At 42.5% G+C, this 27,728-nt stretch overlaps 1 protein-coding gene across 6 annotated transcripts in view; it reads left to right on the top strand.

Moving 5' to 3' along the window:
• MACROD2 (mono-ADP ribosylhydrolase 2) overlaps positions 1-27,728 on the top strand; it is a 920,410-nt gene that overhangs the window by 568,448 nt on the left and 324,234 nt on the right. For all 6 annotated transcript variants that reach the window (XM_044454670.1, XM_044454671.1, XM_044454668.1 and 3 more), the window contains exon 6: positions 21,011-21,132. In XM_044454670.1, coding sequence (XP_044310605.1) covers positions 21,011-21,132 — 122 coding nt within the window. The remainder of the gene's footprint in view (positions 1-21,010; positions 21,133-27,728) is intronic.

The raw sequence follows: 27,728 nt of genomic DNA, 5'->3' as shown, positions 1-27,728 counted from the left end.
TTTGGGATCAGGCCCTTATGCAATCGGACCCACTTCTGTCCGTCCCAAAACCTGGCTCTGCTTTTGTGGTCCCACCCTCATGGCCTTCGGATGAAGGTGGATCTGCTTTGGTGGCTTCGGTGGCTGGTCCTTCTCCTCAGCGGAGTCGTCATCTTCAGCTCCACCCTACTATGGTGCCGATTCGGCCGACTCGGAGGTCGACTCAACCTCCCCGGACGTTGCCATGACATCCCAGGGTCCTGTGTCACCGGACGAGTCCCATGTCTCCTTCGCAGAGCTGATGTCTAGATTTGTCCAGTCCCTCGACATCGACGCCGACCAGCGTCCGAGACCAACAACGGACAAGTTCTACGATGTTGTCTGTGGGGAGCAGTCAACATCTATCGTCCTGCTGCTCATCACAACCTTGCGGCAGGCGATGACGCAGCCCTGGGATCTGCCATCACACCTTCAACCTACGTCCAGGAGATACGAGTCAATGTACAGGGTTCGGGAGGAGGACATTCCCTTCCTCCTCCTTCATCCCAAACCAAACTCCGTGGTTGTCGAATCCTCGCAGGGCAGAGAGGCGAGAGGGCACATGGTGCTGAGGGACAAGGAGGGCCGAAAAATTGACTCCCTGGCTAGGCGAGTCTACGCTGCTTCAGTCCTGGGGCTGCGCATATCAAATTACGAGGCGATGTTGGTGAGGTACCAGTACTTCATCATGGAGCCCCTCCACAACATCACCTCGGCCCTCCCAGACCACCAGGGTGACCTCGCTAATGTCCTGATTAAGGAGGCTATGCAGGTCGTGGTGCAGCAGTTATCCACAGCAAGGCACCACGTGGATACTGACTCACAGGCCTTGGTCGGTGCCATTTCTCTCTGGAGGCATGCATGGCTGAGGAACTGCAATTTCCCGGAAGAAACCAAACGCCGGATAGAGGAAATGCCTTTCGACAGGTCCGGGCTTTTCCACTCACGTACCGACCACAAGCTAAAGAAGCTACATGAATCACGGATGATGGCACGCAGGATGGAGATACAGACCCAGGCTACACGTAAGTGGTCCTGGAATCGCCCATCCTACAGGCAGTCGTATCAGCCGAGGCAACAACCACAGCACTGTCAGCAGCAGCAACAACAGCGCCGCTGTCCGCAGCCCCAGCAATGTTTCTAGCAAGGCCGCCGCCGTTTCGAGGATTGGAGGCAACGTTGACGGGACTGGTGAACCATTCTTCTCACTCCACTAATATCCACCCCCCTCTCATCTGGGGATCGGCTTCGAAGCCGACTCCCCATTTGGGAGTCCATCACATCTGATCGGTGGGTATTGTCCATTGTTCAACACGGCTGTCGAATAGAATTCGACATCGTTCCTCCATCGAGTCCGATCCGGTTTACTTCATGTTCACCGGTACTGCTTGACGAAGTACGTCAACTTCTTCGTAAAGGAGCGATTTGTCAAGTATTCCCATCTGACGGACTTCACAGATTCTATTCCAGATACTTCACGGTCCCGAAGCAGGATGGTGGTCTACATCCGATTTTGGACTTATGGGACTTGAATAAGTTCATTGTACTGAAAAAGTTTTGCATGGCCACTCTTCAAAACATCTTGCCATTGCTAAGGAGAGAAGATTGGTTCGCCTCATTGGACTTGAAGGACGCCTACTTCCATATTTCAATTCACCCGAGTTACAGGCATTTCCTTCGTTTTGCTGTTGCACCCCATCTTTATGAGTTTACAATTTTGCCCTTTGGATTGGCTATGGCTCCGAGGGTATTCACCAAGTGCATGGCTCCTGTCTGTGCTTTTCTACGCCTCCAAGGCATACAGATTTACCCGTACCTCAATGACTGGCTGTTAGTATCACAGTCAAGAGAAGGACTCCTCGCGTCCATCCATACAACTTGTGCCTTATTGAATGACCTAGGCCTACGTATTAATACCGAGAAATCTTCTCTTCTTCCGACACAGACGCTCACCTTCATTGGAGCCCTCTTGGATTCGACGTTGGAAAAAGCCTTCCTCCCTCGGGACAGACAACAGACCCTTGCTCGCCACATCCATCGAATCCGACGAAATGGAACGGTCCTGGCGAATTCTATCCAGAGGGTCCTGGGGCATATGGCTTCTTCAGTTGCCATAGTTCCGCATGCCAGGCTTTGGCTCCATCCGCTACAACTCTTTTTCAACAAGGTGTACCATCCTCAGAGGGATCCACCGTTGAAGTTGATTCAGATCCCATCTTCCGTGCTTCACTCTCTACTTTGGTGGTTGGAACCGACCAATCTGACGATAGGCGTCCCCTTCAGGGCACGGCCTCCTACAATAACCTCGGTACCGACGTGTCTCTTCTGGGATGGGGAGCGATATGCTCCGGCCTATCTACCCAGGGTACATGGAATCGTCGAGAATCCACGGATTGTATCAACTTTCTAGAACTGCTGGCAGTATTCAAGGCCCTGTGCTCTTTCGAGGACATTCTTCATCATTGGGTCGTTCAGATAACTTCGAACAATATAGCTACCGTCATTTATCTGAACAAGCAGGGGGCAACAAAGTCACCGACTCTGGCCAGACTTTCTATGAAAATTTGGGACTGGTGCATCCCGAGAGACATCACATTGATAGCTGTTCATCTCGCTGGTGTGGACAACGTGCAGGCAGATCTTCTCAGCAGGCACATGTTCACCTCTCACAAATGGGAACTGGATCCTCGCACACACAACCACCTTTTCCAGCGCTGGGGGTTTCCCGACGTGGACTTATTCACCACCCAACAGAACAAGGTGTGCAATGCTTACTGCTCGAGAGCGGGAATCGGACACACATCCCTAGGGGACGCATTCATGATCCCTTGGAACAACATGATCTTCTACGCCTTCCCTCCGATCCCTCTTCTGATGCGGGTCATAGCGAAAATAGTGCACAACCAGGCATCGGGGATACTAGTTGCCCCTTGGTGGCCACGTCAAGCGTGGTTTGTGACACTACTCGACATCTCTCACAGGGAATTTCTTCATCTACCATCGCTTCCATATCTTATAACACAAGAGGACGGTACACTTCGCCACCCAGACTTGCTGTCATTGAATCTAACAGCGTGGCGAATCCGATGACTGCCATTATTCCATCGGTGCTGGCGACGACTTCGAGTGTGGCGAATCTGATGTCTGCCATTATTGCATCGGTACCGGCGACGACTTTGACCAACTCGGATACAGTCGTCAAATCCAATCACCCGGGCACTCCCCCTTTCTCTGGTCTCTCTGTACCATCAGGTTCAAGACAAGACCCGTTGAATCTGACACTTTTCCACCCTGATATTCAACATATCATCGATTCTGCCTTAAAGCCATCCAGAAGGAAGTCATATGTGGCTAAATGGAAACTTTTTTCCACCTTCGCCGAGTCTCATTTGTTCTCTCCATTCCTGTCATCTATACATGAAATTCTTCAGTTCCTGTTGGAATTGCACCATTCCGGATTGAAACCGTCGTCCATTAAAGTATATACGGCCGAATAGCCTACTACCGTGGCTTAGTCAACGGATCACCTCTTTTTTCTCAACATATTGTCAAAAGATTTTTGAAGGGGCTATATAATCTTAACCCATCAATTAGACCGGTGATGCCCACCTGGAGCCTTTCTGTCGTTCTGCAAGCCCTTATGAAGGCCCCTTTTGAACCTTTGGCTACAGTGGATCTGCGCTTGGTCTCTTGGAAAACGGTGTTTCTCGTGGCTGTCACTTCAGCCCGAAGGGCCAGTGAACTTTGTGCTCTCCGCATGGACCCTCCTTACTTGAAGTTTCACAGGGAGAAGGTCGTTTTACGCCTCGACCCGTCTTTCCTGCCCAAAGTGACTACACCTTTCCATACAGGGCAAGACATCGTACTGCCTGCCTTTTTTCTGGCACCGTTGACTCCATTGGAAAGATCTTTGCATTCACTCGATGTTCAGCGTTGCTTAGCCTTCTACCGGTCGCGGACGGAGTCTGTTCGATGTTCTAATAAGCTATTCATCAAGTATTCTGCTAGGGATTGTTGTATGCCGCGATTTTACGGACGAGACCAGAGACTGATTGGAATTATCGAGAGAGGTTTATTTACCTGCAGGGACCACACTCATTAGAATGCGGTGTCGATCAGAAGGAAGACAGCAGTTCTTACACCCTTTTACAACTATGCTTGAATAACAGTGAACAATAGGGGAAAGCCACCAAGCCCCATTTGCACGTTTATCATGCTAAAGAAAGCAAGCGAGGGTACAAGGGCATAACGTCTGTAATAATGCTGGAGCGTAGCCTGCTTTGTTGTCAGCCTTGCATAGCGTGCACATACTTGTTCTCACGCGAACAGGACACCCTGACCATGCTTTTTACCCATGACGAGCCATGCTCTGGCTGCATGTTCGATTATGAGGGGGGTTACAACAGGGATCAGGGCGATCCAGTCACTCCACAGAGACTCTCTAAATGGATAGTCCATACTATAGTCTTATGCTATCAACGAGCTAAGCTTGATCTGCCTTCCGTTCCTCAAGGCCATTCTACTAGAGCCGTTGCAACCTCATCCGCCTTCGCATCTGGGGTTTCGCTTGATGACGTTTGCCAGGCCACTACTTGGGTGAACCTTTGCACCTTCGCCAGGCACTACCGTCTCGATGTTCGAGCCCGACAGGATTGCTCCTTTGGCAGAGCTGTTCTCTTCTCCATTCTTCAATGAGGACACCTTCCCTCCTCCTTGATGGTAAGCTTGTTAATCTATCCATATGTGTGATGCACAGAGGCCACGACGAAGAAAAGCAGGTTGCTTACCTGTAACTGATGTTCTTCAAGTGGCCATCTGTGCAGTCACACAACCCACCCACTGGCCCCGTTCGGTGTCGGTGAGTGGATACATCTTCGGTACTGACGATCCATCCATCTGGAATTTAAAATTTTCTCCATAAGGTGGCGCACGTTCGGTCGCAAAGACTGAACAAAATGGCGGACGCTCCACTCTTTATAGGCCACGGGGGGGAGGGGGAGCGGAGCTTCCTGCCAAAAACCATTAGCTGGCAATCTTCCGGCCACAGGCACTGCGCAGGCGCAGTACCCATATGTGTGACTGCACATCCCTGCTTTTACTAGGGATGAGGTTGGAGCTGGAGAGACCACAGGATAAAGTGCAGCACAACCTCTTTCCTTCCAACAGCGGTCTTCTTTTTAATTTCTATAAGGCAATCCAAAGTCACTTTTACAACCTCAGAAAGCAAGCACTGTCAAGGTGGTGGGGGCAGGATCAGATCTGAATCCTCCTCCTGAGGAGTGTCCACTGTTGGGAGTGAGAAAGATGGTTGCTTGAGGTGCTCATTCTGTATGGATGCTGGCTGGTCTCCAGAAGAATCAGAATCAGAAGAGGACAGGTCCAGGAATGTGGACTCTGAAATGACAGAAGCGGAGATGCTTATCTCAATGCCAGTCTCCCCGGCTGGGCAGGCAGTTTCTGGGAATAACCAAGATGTACAGTTGGTGGGAGGGGACCCTGACCATGTGAGTTTCTCAGACTCAGATGAGGCAGCCCCAACTCTTGACCCTGTGGTGCATTGCAGGAGGATTGGCATGCAGCAAGGAGGTGTGCTTGTTTTCAGAAGGACCCTCCTGAATGCATGGGGACCAAACATGCACATACGGAGAGTTTCTGGAGTTGAATGCTAGGTTGGGTTCAACAAACTGCTGTGTGTATACTGAAAGATTCATTCTGGTTGTCTGTGTGCTTTGGTTAATAAAAATGCTTTGCAAGGAAAAGGTCTATGGGTTTTGAATGTGTGAAGGAGGAGCCCCAGCTCCTGACAAGTGTCTGTAGCTTCTGGAGGGGAAATTCGGAAACTCCTATGTCCCTGGGATGTGCTGCCAGGATCCATAGAATTGTTCTTTCAAGAGTCATTCAGTAGCAGTAACTGACTGCATCAGCTGCTAGAAGAAAGTCAGCATGTGATTACTTATGTCACCTAAATCTGTATAAGGTGAAGTCAACTTATGAATGTGCCATAACCTAAGGTCAGACAAAGTCGCCATGTTGACCCATTCTTTAGAAAGTTAGTCTCCTTTAGTTGATGGGGGAAAATAAATGCAATCACATGGATGCTCTCTCAAGAATAAATCAGTTTGGTAGAATGACAGGAAAAAAGTCATTACGTGGTGATACCTTTTGTCCAAAAAATAACCATGCAACCCCAACCTAACTGAATTTCTTCTCTTGAGAGTAAACTTGGGTTTAGATATAAAGATTATATTCACATATTATGCATTTTTCTTGACCTGCAGATAATTAGTTGCAGCCCCATGCACTATTTTCTTCCTTCTTATGTGTGGTTTTCTTCCTTCTTCTTTGGTTTGCTCTTTACAGAGCTTGCTGTGACATTGGATCTAGATGAACTATGGTTAGAAAAAAAAAATCAAGAATTACCTTTAAATCATGGATGGAAAACATGATCTGAGGTGTCTTCATTAATTATAATTTGGAGGTATCTCTGCTGCACTCTAAACATGGTTTACCTAAACTGATTTTCTCAACAAACTTGGGAAGTGAGGGAATCTGTATGCAAGAGCAGAGGAATCAGCCTAGGCCAAGTTCCTAATCTGCAAAGCACTGTGTAAATAACAGGAAATGCAGCTTCTGAATTGAAGCCTTAATAGCCAGCCAGTCCTTAAACATGCTGGGTGGTGGGTGAGTGTGTCTCCTCCACATCTGCATGCAAACACCGTTCTGAGCAAGGATGTGAGTCTTAATGAAGATCTTTACACCTGAGGGTCAAGTTCATGTGATCTTAAGAAGGGACTAGATAAATTCATTGGGGAATTTAGGAGAACATGAGCAGGAGGGTGCTATTTTATTATTTTAGTATTTATTTATTCATTTATTTTATATGCCACCCCACTAGCCAAAGCCCTCAGGGCAGCTTACATCTTATTAAAACCCATAGACAACATAAAACAGTTGTGCTATTATATTGATGAACTACTTAAAGATTCCCATGGACATCTGGCTGGCCATTGCAGAACCGAATTCTGGACTAGATAGTTGCTCCTCGTATTTGACGAAAACAATAATGTGTTGAGTGGTCGATATGAGCAGCTATTTCCTCACAAGGATGAACTGACCTGGCTTTTTCTAAAAGGGGTCATGATATAATAGAAGAACCATGGAGCTTACCCTCATGAAGAACGTACACTCACAAGACTAGGTCAGACTGGTTACACAGGAATTCCATTTCAGCAAAGGCATCATTTTGATTTAATTTTCACACAGTGATTTAGTGGCACTTGAACTCCTATATAGTCCATTGGATAGTAGAAGTATTGGGCTCAGGTAAATCTTTGATTCAAGTCTCAGTTCAACCATAGCCCATAAATTGTGTGGCCCTGTCTGCATTAAATCCTACAATTATTCATCTTTGAAATGAAAATTAGAAGTATAATCTCAAGGATTGTTTTAGGGATAAATGAAATACAGATTGTACCGAACTAGGTACATTAAAACTGCTGCATAGACGGTAGACAATGATAATTGTTAGAATAGCTGAAAAATGTTTGGACTTTGTTCATTTTTCCTGAAGGTTTAGAGAAAGTTCCTTTCTTTCTTCTTTTTTTGGGGTGTGTGTGTGTGGAATTTTAACAGAAGTATAGAGGAATATAACACCACACCATTTTCTTAGGTAATTCTCTCTTGCTTTTCTCTTCAGTGAAACTTTAGAATGTACATACCATGCATAAAGTAAAAGGAATGAGTAATGACTTACTAGTAACACAGTTATTCTAATGCATGTGATCATTTTCTAGAAATCAGTTCTTTAAAAAAGAAAATAAAAGGAAAGGTTACACTTTAAAAATATTCATCTATAAATTTAGTGAAGCTAGAGATGACAGAGAAATATATAATAGAATCTAATGAATCAGTTCTACAGATTCTGCAGCAGACTGGCTTTTTCCAAGTTGCATGTATTCTACAGAGTAGCTTCTCCTTTAAAAAAAAAAAAAGTAATTTCTTGCAAATTTACCCATAGTAAATGTGAAAAAAACACCAACTTAAAATGCAGCGGAGGAACAAATTTTGCAGTGCCCATCCATCCCTAAGTGAAGCATGCACAAGCATAATTTGTCAGGTATAATTTAAGGATACCCTAATAATTTAAGGGTAAAGTTGCATGCTTTGACAGAAACAAGTCCTGTGACTCTGGTAGCTGTAGGACTTTTCCCTCCCTAAATATGCTTATGCTTGCACCCTAAAGCAGTGTCATTACCTATCCTCTATCGCAAGGATTCTCAAACTACACCCTGCGGGACAGATACGGCCCGCCAAGGTCATTTACCTGACCCGTCTCAGAGCTTTCAGACTTGTTTGGAGAAACGATCTCCAAGCAAGTCCAAAAGTTCTGAACTGGTGCAGGCGTACTCTAAAACTCTTTCAGTTTTGGAGACTAGCAGAGAGCCGGCACATGTACCAAATTGTAACAACTCCCTTCAACTGTGCTTGCGCCGGCTCTCTCTGCTAGCTCTGGCTAGCTCCTGCTGCTGTGCTGGTCTTGCCACTGTTAATTGCGCACACACTCGCTCTTCCCCCTATTGCACGCATGCATTGGTTCTGAATATAGAAACACAGAAACAGAGCAAGTCAGAAGGGGCCTCCCGGGCCATCTAGTCGGAGAGGAGTGAGAATACAGAAGAGAGGAGCAAATATGGAACCGGACATTGACCATCTCATTAATCAAAAGTAGGCCCATACTTCCCATTGGAATATTAATAAGTTTATGTTGATTGAAATTGTTCTTCATTTTAAATATTGTATTGTTTTTTCCTGTTTTTTGCACTACAAATAAGATATGTGCAGTGTGCATAGAAATTTGTTCATATTTTTTTCAAACTATAGTCTGGCCCCCTAACAGTCTGAGGGACAGTGAACTGGCAACCTGTTTTAAAAGTATGAGTGCCCCTGCTCTATCAAGTAAGACTCTTGGGCTAGTGTGGTAGAGGTAAGGAATGAGCGTAATGGGGGAATAGGGCAGTATGCTAGATCCTCTGACTAATATGTGCACCTCTGCCTAAACAAGGGAATTATAGAACAAAGGCCAGGTTTACTGCAGCTCATATATTTGCTCTGCAACACGGATGTATGGGTGTATTCGCCTCTTTCCAGTTGTCACTGCTATAATGAACATTTGCATCAGCACCTGGGACAGAACCTCAACAACAGTCCTTCACTGGTATCTGAGGTCTTTCATCAGTATGGGACCAGGAATCCTTGGGATTGCGTAGACTATTTGTTTAACATATGCACATAATTTAAGGACTATTAGCTTATAGTATGAAGGGCACACAGTGAAGCATCACTACACTCATTAATTTAAGTCTAATGTTGCTTACTTATTATCAGTTGAAATATGCATAGTTTTGGTTTAGTGACTGCAAGATAATCAACTATGTGTTGTGTTCTGGCCTGAAATGATCTTTGGCATTCAGAAAAGAGACAGCATCTAAATTTTGGAGGTATTTTATAGCACAGTGCACAAAACCTATTCCTTATGCTTTGGAAGCTCATTATCATTTCAGTTTATAAACTGGGATTAATCTGTTGGTAATGGAGATTATTATTAGTACTACTAATAATAAATTTACTTCTTGAAATAGAGAAAAAAACATACAAATGTTGGAGAGTACCCTGTGAACATTAACTTACTTAAGAAATGTCTGTGATGCGTCATAAATGTGTGTTTCATGTCCAGCGATCTTGGAAAAAGAATGTGAGTAAAATTAGCATTCTGTACACCAAAGCCTTTCCTACATATAATCAGCATCCTAACCTTTAATACGTAAGAATAACAAGAACTAATTCTGTTTCCCTTCAAATGAACTTTCAGCTTTCCCTTTTTAGAGCTAATGTGGGTGGGACTTGCTGTATAAATTGACTGATAGGATTCACAAACAGAGCCCTTAGCAATTTGTCCTGTCATACTTTTATTCCCTTCGCTATTGTGCAATAGCTTCTGCCTTAAAATTCGTGCCATTCTTTCCTTGATTGACAGAATATGGCTTCATTATGCAGTTTGGTAGATGGACTGATTATGAGTATGAATATGAGAATGGGGGTGAATGAAAGGAACATGTAATTGATTCTCGACTTGATGTGTCACTTTGGTGACCGTTGTAATGCACTGCTGACACTTTTAAAAAGCTATACATGTGAGAAAGTTATTTGTACTCCTCTGTTTGAAAATTCATCAACACTAACAGTTCTGAATATTGGTAAAGCACTGAAAAGAATAATTGTAAATTACATCCATGCCCTACATTCATTTTCTGTCAGACATACAGTTTTCAATTTACACTTCTGTAAACAAAAGTCATTTTTCCTCCTTTGCTGTCATTCCCTCATCTGCCACCTGTTCCTCCTCTTTGGTAGGACTCATTACCCTCTGTAAATATTTATCAAAATAGCCCCAAATATTTATCGACTTGTTTATTTAACGAAAAAGCAAATATAACAATTCTAATTTCATTTTTTTAAAAAAAAACTTATGATATAATTGATGAGGCAGAACTCTATATGCATTTCATTTTTCACAGGTCCTCTGGGGACTGCTTCTGAAAAGTTGATTAAATCTGCAAATTACATTAATTTTCACTGTTGTCTGAGCAGTCACATGAATGTATTAAATATATATTGTACCCAGAAGTATAGATGAGACGCTTGTATGCTTGAATCATTTATGCATAGCTAAAATGAAACAAGATACAAAGTGTTTCATGGTATAAGGTCTCGTACTTTCAGCCTGCAAGACAATTAATCTGCGATACTTTGATTTAAGACTGTTCCATTTCACAAAAACCAACAAATGAAATAATCTAAACCCAAACTTAGATTTTTTCTGGATGCGATCCTATGTGTGAATATTCCATATCCAGTTCTTGTCCCCTCTCTTTCATGGTTGCTGAGTCAAGAAAGGTGGAATGATGGACTGAGACTATGCCTGTCCCAGCTCAAAAATTAACCATTTATGTGCTGACTGAAGTTAAATCCCTTTCTGGATTTGATTGGAGCACTGACTTATCCTTTATGCTATATCTGGCAGAATTTTCCATGGCATTATGGAACTGCTCCTCATTCTCAGGTGGATGAGAGCATTCCTTTGCCTGTTCAGTATTCTATCATCTACAAAACCTCAAAAGTTTCTGATATGGCTGGGACCAAGCTGTCTGTGAGGAAGAAATGGGGGAAAACCTAATTAAATGTAACAAAGATAAGGCCAGACACCCTAAATAGGTAGAGAATGTTGAGGGGCTGATGGGGAGGGGGGAAAGGGGGAAATGAAGGGAGGGAGGGAGCTGTTGTGGCTAATGGGGAAGGTTAGAAATCTAATAAATAGCTATGTAAACTCTGACTACTGCAACAATCTGTTGCATGGGCTTACTTGTTCCCTGTAATAGCAAACTCAAATCTTCAGGTGCCTGTCCTTCCGGAAAAGGAACAGGACCACCCAATGATACAATTGTGGTTTTAAAATACTTGAAAGACTCCAGATGCCTATATAAGTATAATAATTTATAACTTAGAAGGAAAAGATACTTTAAAAGTACGTTCAGGACCCATGAACTTCCATGACCTATGGAATTTTGAGGACAGAGAAATTAGGAAGAAAATTCTACAATTATTATTATTATTATTATTATTACATTTCTATGCCGCCCCTTGCCGAAGCCTCGGGGCGGCTTACAACATGATAAAATACACTGAAATACAATAGAACATAATAAATTACCATTAAATACAAAAATGCAAAAAATACACTGAGTTACAAACATAATAATATAAAATTAAAATTATCAGTATAAAATAAGTAAATAAATAATATAGGAGGAGAAAAGAGAAGAAGTTGCCCTGGCCAGATCATATGTTTTAACAATTGAAATGATGTTTAAATAAAAAGGTCTTTACCTGGTGCCGAAAAACCAGTAACGACGGTGCCAGGCGGACCTCTTTGGGGAGTGAATTCCATAGGTTGGGTGCCACCGCAGAGAAAGCCCTCCTCCGAGTACTTACTCTCCTAATTTCTTTCATGGAGGGTTCCCAGAGAAGGGACTCTCCCGCAGATCTCAAGGGGCGGTCGGGCATATACGGACGTAAGCGCTCGTTCAGGTAGCCAGGACCCAAGCCGTTTAGGGCTTTATAGGTCATAATCAACACCTTGAATTGGGCCCGGGCTTCAATGGGAAGCCAGTGAAGCTGACGGAGGACTGGAGTCATGTGAGCATAACGCCCCGTCCCCGTCAGCAACTTGGCAGCTCTATTTTGCACCAATTGAAGTGTTCGGACCGTCTTCAGGGGAAGCCCCACGTAAAGCGCGTTACAGAAGTCTAGGCGGGAAGTCACCAGCGCGTGTGTCACCGTCGCCAGGCAGTCGTACTCCAGGTAGGGGCGCAGCTGATTAATCACCCGAAGCTGAAGGAAGGCGCTCCTCGCCACCGCTGTCACCTGAGCCTCCTCATATTCTGCAGAGGGGACTTCTGGGTTCACATTAGACTGAACCACAATGGGAGGCCTGTCTTGGCTACTACCTTATATAGGGTGGGTAGCTGGAGAAATATAACAACATAGACAGTGTTGTACAGTGGTTAGAGTTCTTAAGTAGTCCTTGTTCAACCCTGAAACTTCTTGTGAAGTCCTGGGATTAACCTACCTCATGAGGATAAATTGGTGGATTTTCCCACAGTAGTTTCTTTTTTATTAAAGTAAGATTTTTAAAAAAATACATTAAGGGAGGCATGGACAGAATAGCTGCTCTGGAACAGTGGCTAATCTTAGGAGCATGTTAAGACTTTTGTTAGTAAGTCAGTAATTTCACTTACGAGTTCCTTAAGAACTCTAGAATGGGTACCATGGTGATGTAGCCATGTACAGTTTGTAAAGTTGAGAATTTCATCTTTTGGCACCATCATTTATCCAATTCTTCATACTCCACCCTGGAAACATCTGTTCAGGCACAGATATCTATCCTTTATCTTCTTCAGTGAAGATAGATGAAAAGAATTCAGTCAGGTTCTCTGCAATCATCTTATCCTCCTTTAGTACACCTTTCAATCCATTATTGCCCAATGGTTCAACTACTTCTCTAGCTGGCTTCATGTTTCTAAAGAATTCTTTATTGTTGGCCTTGATGTTGTTTGCAATATGCTCCTCAAAATGCTTTTTTGCATCTTATTGTCTGCTTGTACCTCCTTTATGCAAGCTTTTGTTTTCCTCTTTGGGACAAGACTTTGATTTTCTGAAGGAAACTTTCTTCTCTCTAATGGTTATGTGGCACTCCTTATTGTGCTGGTGATTTAATGCTACTTTTCCCAACCTGTTCAATGCATTCTAGTTGCTCTATTATTGTGGTTTTAAGCAACCACAGAGCATTTTGAAGGGGTTTAATCCTCTTTACTCCTCCCTTCAACTTCTTTACCAGTTTCCTCATTTCAGAGAAACATCCTCTTTAAGATTCAAATGCGACTGTGTTGGAGTTCCAAGATAATTTTCAACTTAAATAATTAATTTTAAATTTCCTTTTGGTTCAGCTATAGTTATATTTTCTGCTGGGTCCTGGGTGATACCACTTTAGATTACCATATTTTTCCATCTATAAGACATCCCCAAGTATAGGACGCCCCCCACTTTTCTTATCGATCCCCGAGCTAGCAAGCTGCTGCTGTCTGTGTGCACGCGAGCTAGTACAGCATCTTGCTGCCTCCTCGTGCGTGCGCCTGTGCCCACACCTGTCTCTCCCGGAGTGCACCCATGCCCACTTTCCCCCTGAGCATGCTGCGATCACACCAGTCTCCCCATCCGAGCGCACCCATGGTTCTCCTCTCAGCCCCCTGTGTATAAAACGGCCCTCCATTTTTAGGTGAATATTTTAAAGAAAAAGTATCGTCCTATACTTGGAAAAATATGGTAAATGCAGATATACACTTCCTATTAGTTGGTTCCATATCCATGTCCACTTGTTTTCGGACAGAGCTGTATTGATTTCACTTTTTGTCACAACTGGAATATGCATTTGTCTAGTCAATGTGGGATTAACTGAAATTACCCATGATTGCGTCATTTCCTCATTTGGGGGACTTCATTTCCTGTGTCAAGACCACTGTGAGTATTCTGATCTGGAGGATAATAACATGCTCCTTATACTAAACTAGCTTTGGAGCTTCTTATTGTCACCCACAGCATTTCTGTCTACCTTTTAGGTTGTTCAGTTTGCTCAACGCTATGTCTTCCTTGATGTATAGAACAATCCCTCTCCGGTATGCCTTTCTCTGTCGTCCTGTAGGTTACAGCCAGAGATAACTATATCCTGCTCCATTCCATCAGGTTTCTGTAATACCCACTTTAAGTGGTGTCTTTTTTAACAGTAGGCACTCCATGCTTCCATTTTGGCTTAGAGGCTTCTGGAATTTGCGCAGAAGTACCTATTCATGTTATTCTTCCCCAGGTCTTTTTGTGAAGTGCCACTGCTGCTATCCTGCTTAAGCCTCTTGCGTAAGTTTTTCCATATACCCGTGGTATATTTCTTCCCCTTCTGCATTTAGGCAATCAGAAACATTTTCATCTTCATCCTCAGGGGTGATTCAACTTGAACCAGATGCTTCCCAGCTTCTAATGCTGTTCCCAGGGTTGAGTTTAAAAGTTGCTCTGCCATCTTTTTTATGCTTAGTTCCACCAGTCTGGTTCCATTTTGGTTCAAGTGGAACCAGCTCCTCTTCTCGAGTGCTAGACTAGAGGGAGCATTGGTCTGATCCAACATGACACTTCTTATGAACTTGTCCAGAGTGCACTTATATTTATTAACAAATCTGAATCTTCACTCCACACCATATTTCATCTGTGTACTCAGATTTCTCCACTGTTTAGCTGGCCCTGCATGTGGAAAAGGAAGAATTTTAGAGAAAGCTATGTTGGTGGTCTTGGATTTCAGCCTAGCAGCCTAGCATCCTGAATTTAGCTTCCAAGACCTGCTACTTTTCCCCCTTTGTCATTCGTACAACATGGACCACAATCACTGACTCTATCCACAAAGCTACCTAGATGGCATGTGATATCTATGCTGTAGGCAAACAGTTATTCGTGTGGTCTACGTACCCATCATAAGTACATCTGTCTCCCTGTCTAATCAGATTTCCTACTACTGCAAGACTCCCACTCCTGGAGGTACTTCCTTGGCATGAAAGGATGTTTGCTTATGTTCCAAGGAATGGGTCTTTTCTAATGGATTATTTTCCTTTGCTTCAGATTAATATCCTCCTTGCCTGTGTTTCCTATTTTCTGTGAGAGTAGAGGAACTACCTGCCAGAAACTGAGACTATTAGATGCATTAAACTTTCATTCACTAACTCTCATTCTCTCCCTAACTTCTTCTGAGGATCAGCAATCTTGGCTTTGAGGGAACAGACTTGTTCTTTGTGACCCAAGAATCTATGACACTGCCAACTTACGCCCAGCTGGTAGATAATCATACATGTTGCACTCAGTGCAATACACTCGATAGCTCCTATGCCTCTGCTGGCATTCTAAATTCATGTTTAGAATAAGAAGGATAAGGAGTGGGGTCCATGTACACTGTTTCAAGATTTTTGCAGAAGGGAATAAAAAATATGCAATAAATTTAGTTATCCTTGCAGTAGATCTGTTGAAGTGGAATGGAACTGCAATTAGTTGCAACTAAGTTGTCCCATTGATTGTACTGGGTCTACTGTAAGCATGACTAAATCTGGAACCAACCAATTTCTGGTAATACTTGGCACAAATTAATGCCTCATGTCTTTCATAAATCTATTTGGATAGGACCTGCAAAGCAGTGTTGGGCGGGGGGTGGGCGGCAAGGGGAAGATTGTGTTGCCAAGCCAGCAGCACTAGGTATTTAAAAAGCTACTTTCAGTTCTCAAAAGTGGCATCTAACATGTTCATACTCCACCAAGAATAACTTTTACACCACACATATTATTTCCCATGTTTGTTTTTAGGAATGTGTTTTTAAAGTTATTTTCTAAAGTCTCTATCAGCTTGCATTTTACTGTGTCCTTTTCTCAAGTTTAGTTTCCTGCTTATTCTTCTTTCCTCATCAGTATTGGTAAATATATCTCATTTGGTCCCATCTCCTAATTTCCATCTATGTTTCATTTGTTTGCCAAGAGTATTAATGCATTTGATGAGAGCAGACCTAATACAGTTCCCCAAAGTGTTTTCTTTCCCCATTCTCTCTCTTTCTTTGCCTGCCTTCAATGCTTTATTTGTTATTAACCTTTAACAATAAACTGCTTATTTCGCACAAGCACTGAAACATTTTCTTTTCTGATGCTAATTGTGTAACTGCTTGTAAACATTTTACAATTCTTGGTAAGTCTCTGTTTTCTAGAAAGTGATTGAATGTTTTGGATTTGAGAGATGAAGTCACAGGTTTTCTGTATAATTCAAGGCAGCCTCACATCTGTCGGGCATAAATGATTATCTTGTAGCCAGTTCCAAGTGACTGCTGTTCCGGAGTCCTCCCTCCACCCCTGTCTCTTAGTGAAGGGATGGACATTTTGTGTCCCTCCAGATGTTGTTGGACTGCACCTCTCATTACTAGAGATATGAAGGCCTGGGGAAAAACAAGGCAGAAACCCCCCTCCCATTTTTCCAGAGTTTTCAAGGCCTTTATGTCTCTATCAACCACCGCCTACTTTTGGCTATTCTGGCTATGTTGATGGGAGTTGCAGTCTATCAACATCTGGAGGCTAGATAGCTCCTATCCTTGCTTCAGTGGGTTGGCCATTAGAAGGATATTACACCTGTTCCCTTTCTGTTGATGTTCTTCTGCTTTCCTGAAATGCAGATAGGTGGGCTTGGCTTTCTGAAAGCTCTGCCTGTTTCCCTTTCACTGGTATCCTAAAATCACTAAGAAATTTTGGAAATGCAGGAGGTTCAATCACTTGTCTTGTTGTTTCACACCAATAGATTATATTGCTTCTGTACCTAGATGCAAGTCTCATCTTTTCAGTAGAAGGTTTGGTTGCAGGCATACCTGCCCACTTTAAACTTGCCTCTGTTGTCTTTGCCAAACCAGCAATTCCAGCTTCTCACTTTTGTCTTTTAGCTTGGAATACTACTTGGAAAGGCATTGGGTGGAAAATACACAGACATCTAGCTTAGTTATGAGAGCTAGGTCCTAAAAACGGTCCCTATGGAACCTTTCTTTGTGGTCCAGCAGGCTTCCTGTGCCTCCTTTTAATTTTTGTTTGTTTGTTTTAACTAGGAGGTGGTATGCTGCAAAGCATTGTGCCATGTAGTTTCCAGCCCAAGATATGTTCTTAGAAAAGAAAAATATCTGGTGCTTTGTCATGAGGAAGAGTCATGCACCCCGAAAAAAGAAAAAATGGCAAGCTGATGGATAGTAGGGAGTCCCGTGGGGGACTGGGGGCTAGGGGCAGAGTGGCGTGAAGGAGATGTTTTGCTGAGGATTGTGTGTGCTTTTTGCCTGGAGCAGAGACATACACAGTTTCTATATCTTTTGCCTGCATTTTTGGACAGTGAAGGGTTGCTTGTCTGTCTGGGTATTCTTTGGGCTTCACTGGTTTATCTTTTCTGAACTGGGTATTTAGTTGTGGTTTGTAGAATAAACATATGATTTGGTATTTGAGGTGTATTTGCATTCCAGGAAATGAGTATTTTGGAACTGGCTATGCTTACCATGGCAGTTATTTTATGAACAGACAAGCTTTCTTCGTGGTAATCCTTGCAACATGCTAATATAATTCCACATAAGCCCACCAACCCCAAAGATGGAGGAACCCCTATAGCTGAGGAATTGATTGATAATATATGTGGTTCATCCTGTTAACACATGTCTGGTAAGAAAATGCAAATTCATATTTGTAGCAGCATGCATGGTTGACGGATGGAATGCAACAGGCAAAGCAATAAAGCAACTATACCAACTCATAGGACCAAGGCAGTATCACGAACCCTCTCATTTCCAGTTATGGCAGTCTCGTACATCAGTGCAAATGTCTGGTAATTAGTAGCTTTATTTGCAGCTCCAATACCATCTTAAAACATATGCATATTAATGCTCTGTTTGGACATGGTTAATTATGAATGATGTATTAATATTGCTAGTCTTGTTCATCAATAAAATATCAAGCTTGCTTACTGCTCCTGCTCCATGTTGTGGTCCTAGGTATTTTTTGCTGGTGATATTGTCCTGCTGTGACATGCGCTTGTGGTACCCACAAGTTTGGCAGAACAAAGAACAGGAAAGCTTCCATATTTTAGACAGCGGGTGGGCTTTAACCATAAAAACATTTCCATTTTAAAAACCAGTGACCTAACTTCCTAACTTCACATTTATAGAAATGTTGTTTTTACACAGTTCAGTGAGCAAGCTGTTGCAGTCAAATATGATAAACAACAGTAATGAGAGGGTTTCCAGAACAAAATGTAGAAACACGTATTTCTCCCAGCATATTTCCATATTTGTTTGTTCCACTGGCAGCAGTTCTCAGTTTTATTACTGTACTGCATAAAATGCATATGGCTTATAATGCGTAGCTTAGTTGAAGGGTAAAACCAAATTACTGACTGTCATCGTTCGTGTCATGTGACAAATGCTAAGTGCCTACTTCAAATTTCACTTTTTTGGAAACAAATTTAAAGGGCCCTGCTGATATGTACTGTGGATGTAATAATCAAGCATTAGGCCAGACCTAGTTTTCTTCCTATAACTAGGCAAAATAGCTATGATCAAAAAGAGTAGGTTGATCGTTTCCCTTTTCTGTGCTCCCTGGTGTGAGTTTTATAGCTGTCAGTTATCCCTCCATATTTGGGTTGTACCAGGCATACTGATTTTACTGGCAAAACAGATTCATTCATGGAGGTTGCCCACTGGCAGTCATTTGAATACTTGCATTTTCTAATCACAAAGGAAAGGAAAGAAATGAAATGTGATTTCTGCCTGGCAGGCTTGGGAGAACTTAAGAATGTGCTAAGATGCTAGGGGTAGGCTTGGATGGTAGCCATATTGTAAACATTTTTTAATTAGGCAGAAGACAGTGGAAAATCAATTTAAAATTATTGTAAATTTGCTGGTGCATGTTTGGGGAAAAAAGATGAAAAGAGAGGGAGAAACTTGCCAGAGGTGTACTGAATATTAATGGTGCTGAAGAAGAAACTGGTGATTCCAATGTGCTGGATTGCAAACCATGAATGCTTTTTTGGTATCTTCTTAGCATGACATCAGAGTCACTGCCAGTAGATACATTCTTCTGGTACCATGGAAGCCACAAACAATTCTGCCATATACACTGCTGGACAGACTTCACATTGCTTTGATATTGTATGGGAAATTGAGTTGTTAGGAATCATCCTAATCAAGTTGCTACTTCGTACCAGCTTCATCCCTGCCACCCAAGTGCTGGTGGTAGACAGAGAAGCAAAAAAGTGGCTTATACCAAGTGGTTATACCAAACATAACTGTTTTATTATAATAGTTGCATATTTTATGCTGGTCTAGCATTGTAAGCCACCCATAGAATCTTCAGGTTATGGGACAGTGTAGAAATGGAACTAATTAATTAATAAAAAATGAACAGGACAGCCTCATATGGTCTAACATTCTGTTATACTAACATGGATCCCAGAGGTGGCAAGGCATTTTCCACTGTTGTAATATATGAACTGGGCACCAAAAAGTAAGAGAGAGCGATTTCTAAGGTTTGTGTCTTCAGATGGTCTTGTCCTGTACCTACAGGCTATCCCTTCCTTCCTGGCTTGGTAAGTTAGCAGAGAAGGAAAGGTAAATAGGAATGCTTCCAATCCGCTGAACAGAGCCTGAGGATCAGCAAGACACAGCTATATATTTCCCCTTTCCCTGCTGAACCAAAAACTGTTACGATCTGGATGGGATGACTGGTGACTAGGGAACATGCAAATAATAGCAGTTAATAGGAGATAGTGCTCTCGTGGCCCAGAATTCTCAAGGAATGAAGAGGTATTCTGTAATGTGGGGCTTTGGAATGAATCATTATCCTTCTCTGAGAGCTGGGGGAACAAGGATGAGATTCCATTGACAATTAAGAATGGGTGAACGTTCAGTTCAAAGTTCATTTTCCACTTGGGTGCTTGTCCTCACATACAAACACATGGCCTTTTTTCTACAAGAAAAGCACACCTTTTTTAACATGGCAAATGTACACTTTTCCAAACGTGCACCTCAAATGTGCACCTTTTCCCCTTAGGCTAAAGGATGAAAATGTATTTTGTGGAGAACTGTGATTTTCAGAAGTACACACTTTGAAATGCATAGACAAGTTCAGGAAATTACTCCCCCCCCCCCAAAAAAAAATCCTGCGAATTATGCTCCTGCAAATGTTTGGGCTTGCAAATGGGATACGGGGACATGATTTGCAAACAGGAACTAAATTCTTGTAAATCCTTACTGGCAATTTCCATCTATAAGAAGTTTTCCAGAAACTGTGACGGATATCATCAAAGGTTATAATATATATGTCACCTAAATGTGCTTCAGGAAAGAAGGAAGAGTTAGTGTCTTGCAAGAAATTGCTGCTGTACCCATAAGAGGCTAAAATATAAGCTGAAGACAAGCCAGTATCACAGACTGCAGACGCACAAGATGACAGTCCAAAACAGTTGCTTTCTGTGATAACGCCACTGGCCGATTAGTTCAGGTCAGGCTGTAGGACAAGGACACTGGAAAGAACAGAAAAGAAGCTGATTATTATAGTATAGATTAAAATATCTCTATAAATGCCTTAATTTAGGGCCAGGAAAAAGACAGCCTCTGTTAACTTCTGTTGTTTCTGCCTTTAACTGAAATATCCTAATTTAAACTTACCTTTATCATTATGATGATACAATGTCTTGGCTGTAGCTGTTGTAAATATATGTAGAGATATTAGACTGCCATTTCATGTGACACAAGATCTTTTTCATGATTTGGTATCTTTCTTTGCAGATGTCATTCATACTGTGGGACCTATAGCACGAGGGCATATTAGCGATAGTCATAAAGAAGACCTGGCAAACTGCTATAAAAGCTCTCTGAAACTGGCGAAAGAAAATCTCATCAGATCTATTGTAAGTACACAACTATGTCTATAATGTGTTAATTATCAGAGGGAATAATAACTGGCAGTCTTTCACAAATTTTGAATTGGTTCTTATTTTCTGCAGATGGTATTTAGGGAAAAACAACTTGGGAAAATTGGATGTTATATAAGAACATTGATAGGAGGTTTTGGAGGCTATTAGTTAATCTGGAAACTGCTAGGTCACGGTTGGCAACTTGTGGCCCTGCAGATGTTTTGACCTTCAGCTACCATCACACCTCATCACTGTCCATGCTGGCTTGGGTGGATGGGAATGGTAGCTTCTGGATGTTTTGGCCTACAAGTTGCCTACTCTAGAATTTCCATCAGGAATGGGCAATTGCTCTCTGCATTTGCCCAGATTTTAACTTTGCCTTTAGTTCTGATATATCTTTGGTAAGCTGATGGTGGTGGCAAACTAAGAGGCAACTATATTAATCATGTTACAGAAGAAAGTTTGGGAAAGATGCTTCTTGGACAGCGCAATGTCTGAAGAGAGCCTTTACATACCATCAGGTTCACTCTTTCTCACCAGTATGCTGCTGTGATAGAGAACTTCAAGAGACATCCAGGTTGCATCTTGAAAGTACATAGCTGCCATTGTTTATTCAAAGGATTGTACCTCATTCTTCAGCAAAATGGGGTCCTAGAATAATTTGCACAGAATCGGTGAAAACAGGAAGTCCTTGCCTGTGGGCTTACACTCTAGAAATGGTTGATCAGAAAAATATTATTCCATTAAAACAGAAAAAAGAAAAAGTAATCAGGAAAGAACTACAATGTTCTCAAAGGAGACCAGTGCTATACCAGAGAAATAATTTATGAAACATAGTTAAATTTCATAGCAAAAGGTACATAGATAAATTGGTAAACAAAATATAACATATATACACTGACTATCTCAATGATATATACAAGTATTGCAGTCAAATAAAACATAGCATAACCTGGTTACACATTTTCAATCTCAGATACAGGGGCAATCTATTAAAGTTAATATTGTTGTGCCAAGCATGTCATAACTAGGCTTTTTTAGTGACAGGTTTACAAAACTTCAAATTATTGTTTCAGCAGGACTCCAGAGTGGTGTCTGGATATTTGATACTAACATCCAGAGTAGTATCAGGATAAATGGAAATGGTCTTTGGGAAGAAAGTAAAAACTACTGATGCTCTGTCTTACAAATCTTTCCCCATTTGTATTCAGGGATCCCATCAACTTTAGAAACATAGAAACAAAGTGAGTCAAAAGGGGTCTTCCAGGCCATCTAGTCTGACCCCGGCTCCGGTTGTCCAACATATGGTTGTCCAATCTTTCCTTGAACACCCTCACTGATGGGGAGGATATACTTAAAATAAAGCTTGCCGTTTAATTGGAGCGCACACTGTGAAATACTTCTTCATTCAGACCTGTAGGATCTGAGTGAAAATCTTAGATTCCAGTTTTGAAGTAGCCAGTATCAGTAAAACGCATATTAAACCAGATCCATTTTGGGATCTTTCCCCCACACAGTTAGAATCTGAAAGTAACTCAAATGGGGAACATGTCCCATTGATTTCAGCAGCCAGAAGCCCTGAAAATCAATGGAGTTCTGAGTAAGCATGTCTAGAATTGCATTGCTACAATGATTCTGTGCAACGTGCTTATTTCCCATGACAAGCTGAAGGATCTAGCTGTAATGCTGTATTTTGTTGGATACCAACAGACAGCACATTACCGTCATCCAATGAATAATCTTGACAGACTGGTTATTCTTAGATACCAGCACAACATTTATCTCCTGCACAGATTCTACAGTAGGCAACCTGTAGTGGCACGTACGTTTTCAGGTTCTGTCTCTTATAAGCATGTGTGTAGTCCAGCTGGTACAGCAATAATGAGCGCTCTTGGTTTCTGCACTAATGGAAAACCGAGAAGCCCACATCCTTTTGTGATCAGCACCTTCTTACAATAGATATGAGCCGAGTCACCACTAAGTACTCAGCACAACATCATATACCTGCTTCTAGAACTTCTTCTTAATGTGGTTAAGAAGAAGCTTTATATCTGTTTTGATCGTAAGACAATTCCCAAACTATAGCTTTCCTTAGGGTTGTGTTCTTTGGCTCATTCTGAGTTCACAGACATATACATATTAAGTTCATCCTTGATATGTATGGTGATAGTTACATCATGCTAGTGATGGAGATCCATATTTGTAAATACTTAAGTTTCATTTTTGGTTGGTTTTGTTTTATATATTTTTAAATTAGAACAAAATACTAAAATGTAGAGAGTGAAGGGATTGTAAAGAAGTAGGAAGTCCTTGTTTTTAGCATAAAAACAAGAGAGCATAAATAAACCATGGATGACATATGACCATATGCAGGTAAATAAGAATATTTAGCCATGACTGGAGTCAGGAACCCTCCGGTATGTAAAGTTGTTCCTCTTTTGGATTATGGAGTCTCAAGAAAAGAAAGAGTAATAAGAATAGACTGCTCTGGTCTAGAGGTGGATTCCAAGTCTGCTGATTTGTTCCAAAGCTCCATGTGCACCTTCAAAAACTACTCCAGAAATTTAGAGGGCCCTCTGGAGCATGTTTTGGGGAACTGAAAATATTAGGGGTTTGTTGGAAATAAGTGTAATTTGAAATTTATTGCATTTGTAACATCACATATTATAGCACACACAAAATCCTTTAAACTGCTCAAATTGACTGGAGTACAACATTGTCAAGATGGATCTAAAACTAGCTAACAAATATGTTTAAGTTTAAGCCTGGGGGAATGCTTCTGGACACCTTTACATTCCTGCATTATGTAGCAGAAACAATCACCATTAATTAAAATTACAGGTTGCTAAACTATGAAGCATCTCAAACAGTCCTGTTGCCCCCATCCTAAACTCAGAGCCTTACGTGCATCCAGCAGCTGGAGTGAGGTGCAGAGGGGGCAGTCTTCTGCCACCCCTGTGCCACTTTCCCCGATTTTTAACCAGAGTGTCATTTTTGGCTGCCTAGGTAAAATGCCAGAGAGGCAGAGGGAAGGAGGCTGGAGTGCTGAGAGAGATTGACATGGCTAGGTGCCCCAAGCCTCCCCCACTTCGGGGCACGCCCCTTTAGTGGAATAGTAGAAGCATCACCAGAAGACTGGAAGGATGGAGGCTGTTATAATTGCTGACTTGAACAAACCCAGATTGTGGACCTTATCCCCACCCATAACTTCTCGTTGGTTTTGCAAGGAGCAATTAATTATTTGATTAATAAACATAATGAATCATGATTAATTAATGAATTAATTAGGAGTAAGCAGTGATGTGCCCAACTTTGCTGATGATGGCAAACTGTTTAGGCTGTTTAAAATCCAAAGGGATTGTGAGGTGCTCCAAAGGGACCTCTCTAAACTAGGAGAATGGACGTGAATGTGGTGAATGCAGTTGAGTGTAAGCCAGGATAAAGCAATTCATATGGTGGCAAAAAATTCCCACTTTCAAGTGCAGACTATGAGATCTGAGCTAGCCGTGACTGATCAAGAAAGGAATTTTTGGGTTGTGGTGTAGAGCTCAATCAAAATGTTGCTCCAGTGTGTAGCCACAGCAAAAAAAAAAACTCTCCATATTAGGCATAGTTAGGAAAGGAATTGAAAATAGAACTGCCGAGATCATATTCCCTTTATGCAAACTTTTGGTGTGGCTTGATTGTCTGAATATCGTATACTGCTCTAATAGTCTTATCTGGAAAAGATATTAAGTGGGAAAAAGTGCAGAGAAGGGCAACTAAAATGGTCAAGCGGTTGGAGCAACTTCCTTATGAGGAATGGCTACAACAACTAGTATTGCTTTGCATAGAAAAGGACAAGAAAGGGACAACATGATAGAGGTCTTTAAAACTATTCATGGTGAAGGGAAAGGGGAGAGGGAGACATTTTTCTCCCTCTGCCATAATACTGGAAACTGGTGTCATCCCATGAAGTTGACTGGTGGGAGATTCAGCATAAAGAAAAACACTTCACATAAAGCATAGTTAAATTACAGACTTTACTGTCACAAGTAGTGATTTTGTTTTATACTTTATTGTAAACCACCCAGAGAGCTTTGGCTAAGGGGTGGTATAGAAATGAAATGAAGAAATAATAGTGATGGCTACCGATTTGGAAGGCTTTAACAGAGGATTTGATTGAATTCATGGAGGAGGAGGCTATCAATGGCTACTTGCTTTGCTAGCTATGTGCTTCCTCTGTTATCAGTGATATCGGCTGCATATACAAGTTGCTGGGAGCTTGGGCAGGTGGAGGTCTTGCACTCATCCTGTTTGAGGGATTCTGTGGATATCCAGCTTGCTACTATGCTGGACTGGATAGACCACTGTTCTGATTGAGCACAGGTTTTTCTTGTGTTCTTATTTGTAGATGTTAGGCAGAAGACAAAACATTATAAGGGATCGAAAATATGATTGAAACATGAAAAAATAAAGGTTTTGCAGATCTGGAGGTGGATGTTGAAGAACGTCAATCCCAAACCATATATTTATAAGGTATCTTAAGTAACAAAAGAGTAGAGCCATCTGGGAAAAACAGAGCTGTGAATCCAAGGGGGGCTATCTGCAAGCAGCCAGTCCTGACAAATCCCTTTCACAAGTAGCACCACTGGTGATGGAATAGTACTTCTACTGGGAAACAAAAAAGAGTGAAAGCACTATTTTTCAGGTTAAGCAGCTTGGTAGAGCTCACATAAGGGAGTTCTACTTGTTTGTCCCATTCTAGAAATGAGCATATTTCACTCATTCTGTTCACTGCCCCTGGAAGTGCTAAATCTCTGTTCTGCAAACAATGGGTACTGCTTGTGAAAGGGAATGAATGGGACCAGCTGCCAGTGGAAGGGATGTAGCAGGAGACCCAACCAGGAGATAGGCAGCATTGCATGTATCTCCTTATTAGCATTGAGCAATCTCATTAACATAGAAATTCAGTGTATGAGTTGCCTTGATCTCATCAGCTAGTACTTTAGCTTTGCATACCTATAGAATCACTATAGAGTTGCAGGGGAGGGCTTGCAGCTTTGGAGCAAACCCAAATTGTGGACCAGATGCTGAGAGCTGAAATCTTAAACAAATGGGTGTTCAGTCCTTGTTTAGGGACCTACTGCTCATCTAAGGAATCAATTACATTATTTAACTTTTCCTACAAGTCACCAGTTTCACATAATGCTTATATGAAATCTGTCCTCCTTTAGCTCAAGCCCTTTAGATCTAATGCTGCCCTCTGGAGTAGCAGAGAAGTAACTTTTGTCTTCCTGTTGTATGTGACAGTTTTCAGATATTTGAAGATACTACTATGTCCCGCTTCAGCCTTCTCCGGGCTAAATACCAACCTTTTCGCATATGACCATTTTGCATTCCTCTGACCATCTTGGTTGCCATCCTTTGAACCTGCCCAATCCTCTGTGCAACTTTCCTGAAGTGCAGGCAAGGCACAGTGCTTAAGTCAGGTTTATTGCGCTCTTAAGGGCAAGGCTATTGCTCAGTGATGGACACATACTTGGCATAGAAAAGGTCACAAGTTCCATCCCCTCTTGTGTTTGGAAACCATTCCTGCTAGCAACCCTGGAGAGCTGAGGGCAGCCTGTGTTACAGTAATGTTGAGATAGATGGTCTGGTGGAAGCAGTGGCCCCTGATCCCTGGATGGCCCTGCACGGGAGCAGAAACATAGCAGCCCTACTACCTGATTGGCAGTGCGGCTGGTGGTCTAAAGCGCTGCAGGTTGTGCAGCAGGCAACCAATGAACCAGGACCAACAGACCACCACCACCACCATCTCTGTAGCACCTGTAGCAGAAGCTGTCTGGGTGGTTTGTAACAGTAGTTATAGAATCATACACTCAAGTGACCCATCCAGAGTCTAACCAGGCTTATAACATTAGGCAGGATCGGGTGAAGCAGACTGGTCCTGGAGAGGAACGGGTCCCCTCTTTGATCTTCTCCTGTGGCATAAGAAGGAACCCTGCACGTGGCATCTGTTATTGTGCTATTTCAAGAACAGATCTGCTATTGTGGATTTCCCCACCAGCCTTCTAAAAGGGCATTGCTATACTCTTCATTGCTACGAACCTTTGTTGTCCTTCAGTTAACAGGGAAGAGAAGGGCTGGAACTTCTGCTGCACTTCTGAACTTCTGTTACAGTCAACAGGGATTTTACCTACCTGTGTAATCGGCTCAGTTAATGTGGGGCATTTGCTCTCCTCAGAGAAACTTGCATGCTGGGATGCAACTGTGGGGAATGCTAGAGGAATTAATCCAGATCAGTTTGAGAGGAGACAGAGCAAAGGAAAGGCTCCCATGAGGAATTCTGATGTGGGTCTGGAAGCCTCCAGCCTAGCTCAGGGCATGACATGCCTGCCTTACCCCATGTGGCAGGATGAGCCCCTGTGAATGGCACATGCTACAGTAGCCCAGTAGTCCTGTCTATTCCAACATTGCTCCAGCAGAATCGGCCAGCCCTTGAGCTGCCAGTGACTGGGTCTTCTATGCCATGAAATGCTATAGAAACAGCCAATAAAGATTGAATCTATTCTCCCTGCCCCAAACCATACTCTATCCTGCCCCAGCCC

The sequence above is a fragment of the Varanus komodoensis genome, unplaced genomic scaffold (assembly GCF_004798865.1).
Source record: "Varanus komodoensis strain SLA01 unplaced genomic scaffold, ASM479886v1 scaffold7_3, whole genome shotgun sequence".
NCBI lineage: Eukaryota > Metazoa > Chordata > Lepidosauria > Squamata > Varanidae > Varanus > Varanus komodoensis.
This window is presented reverse-complemented; position numbering and strand designations above follow the sequence as displayed.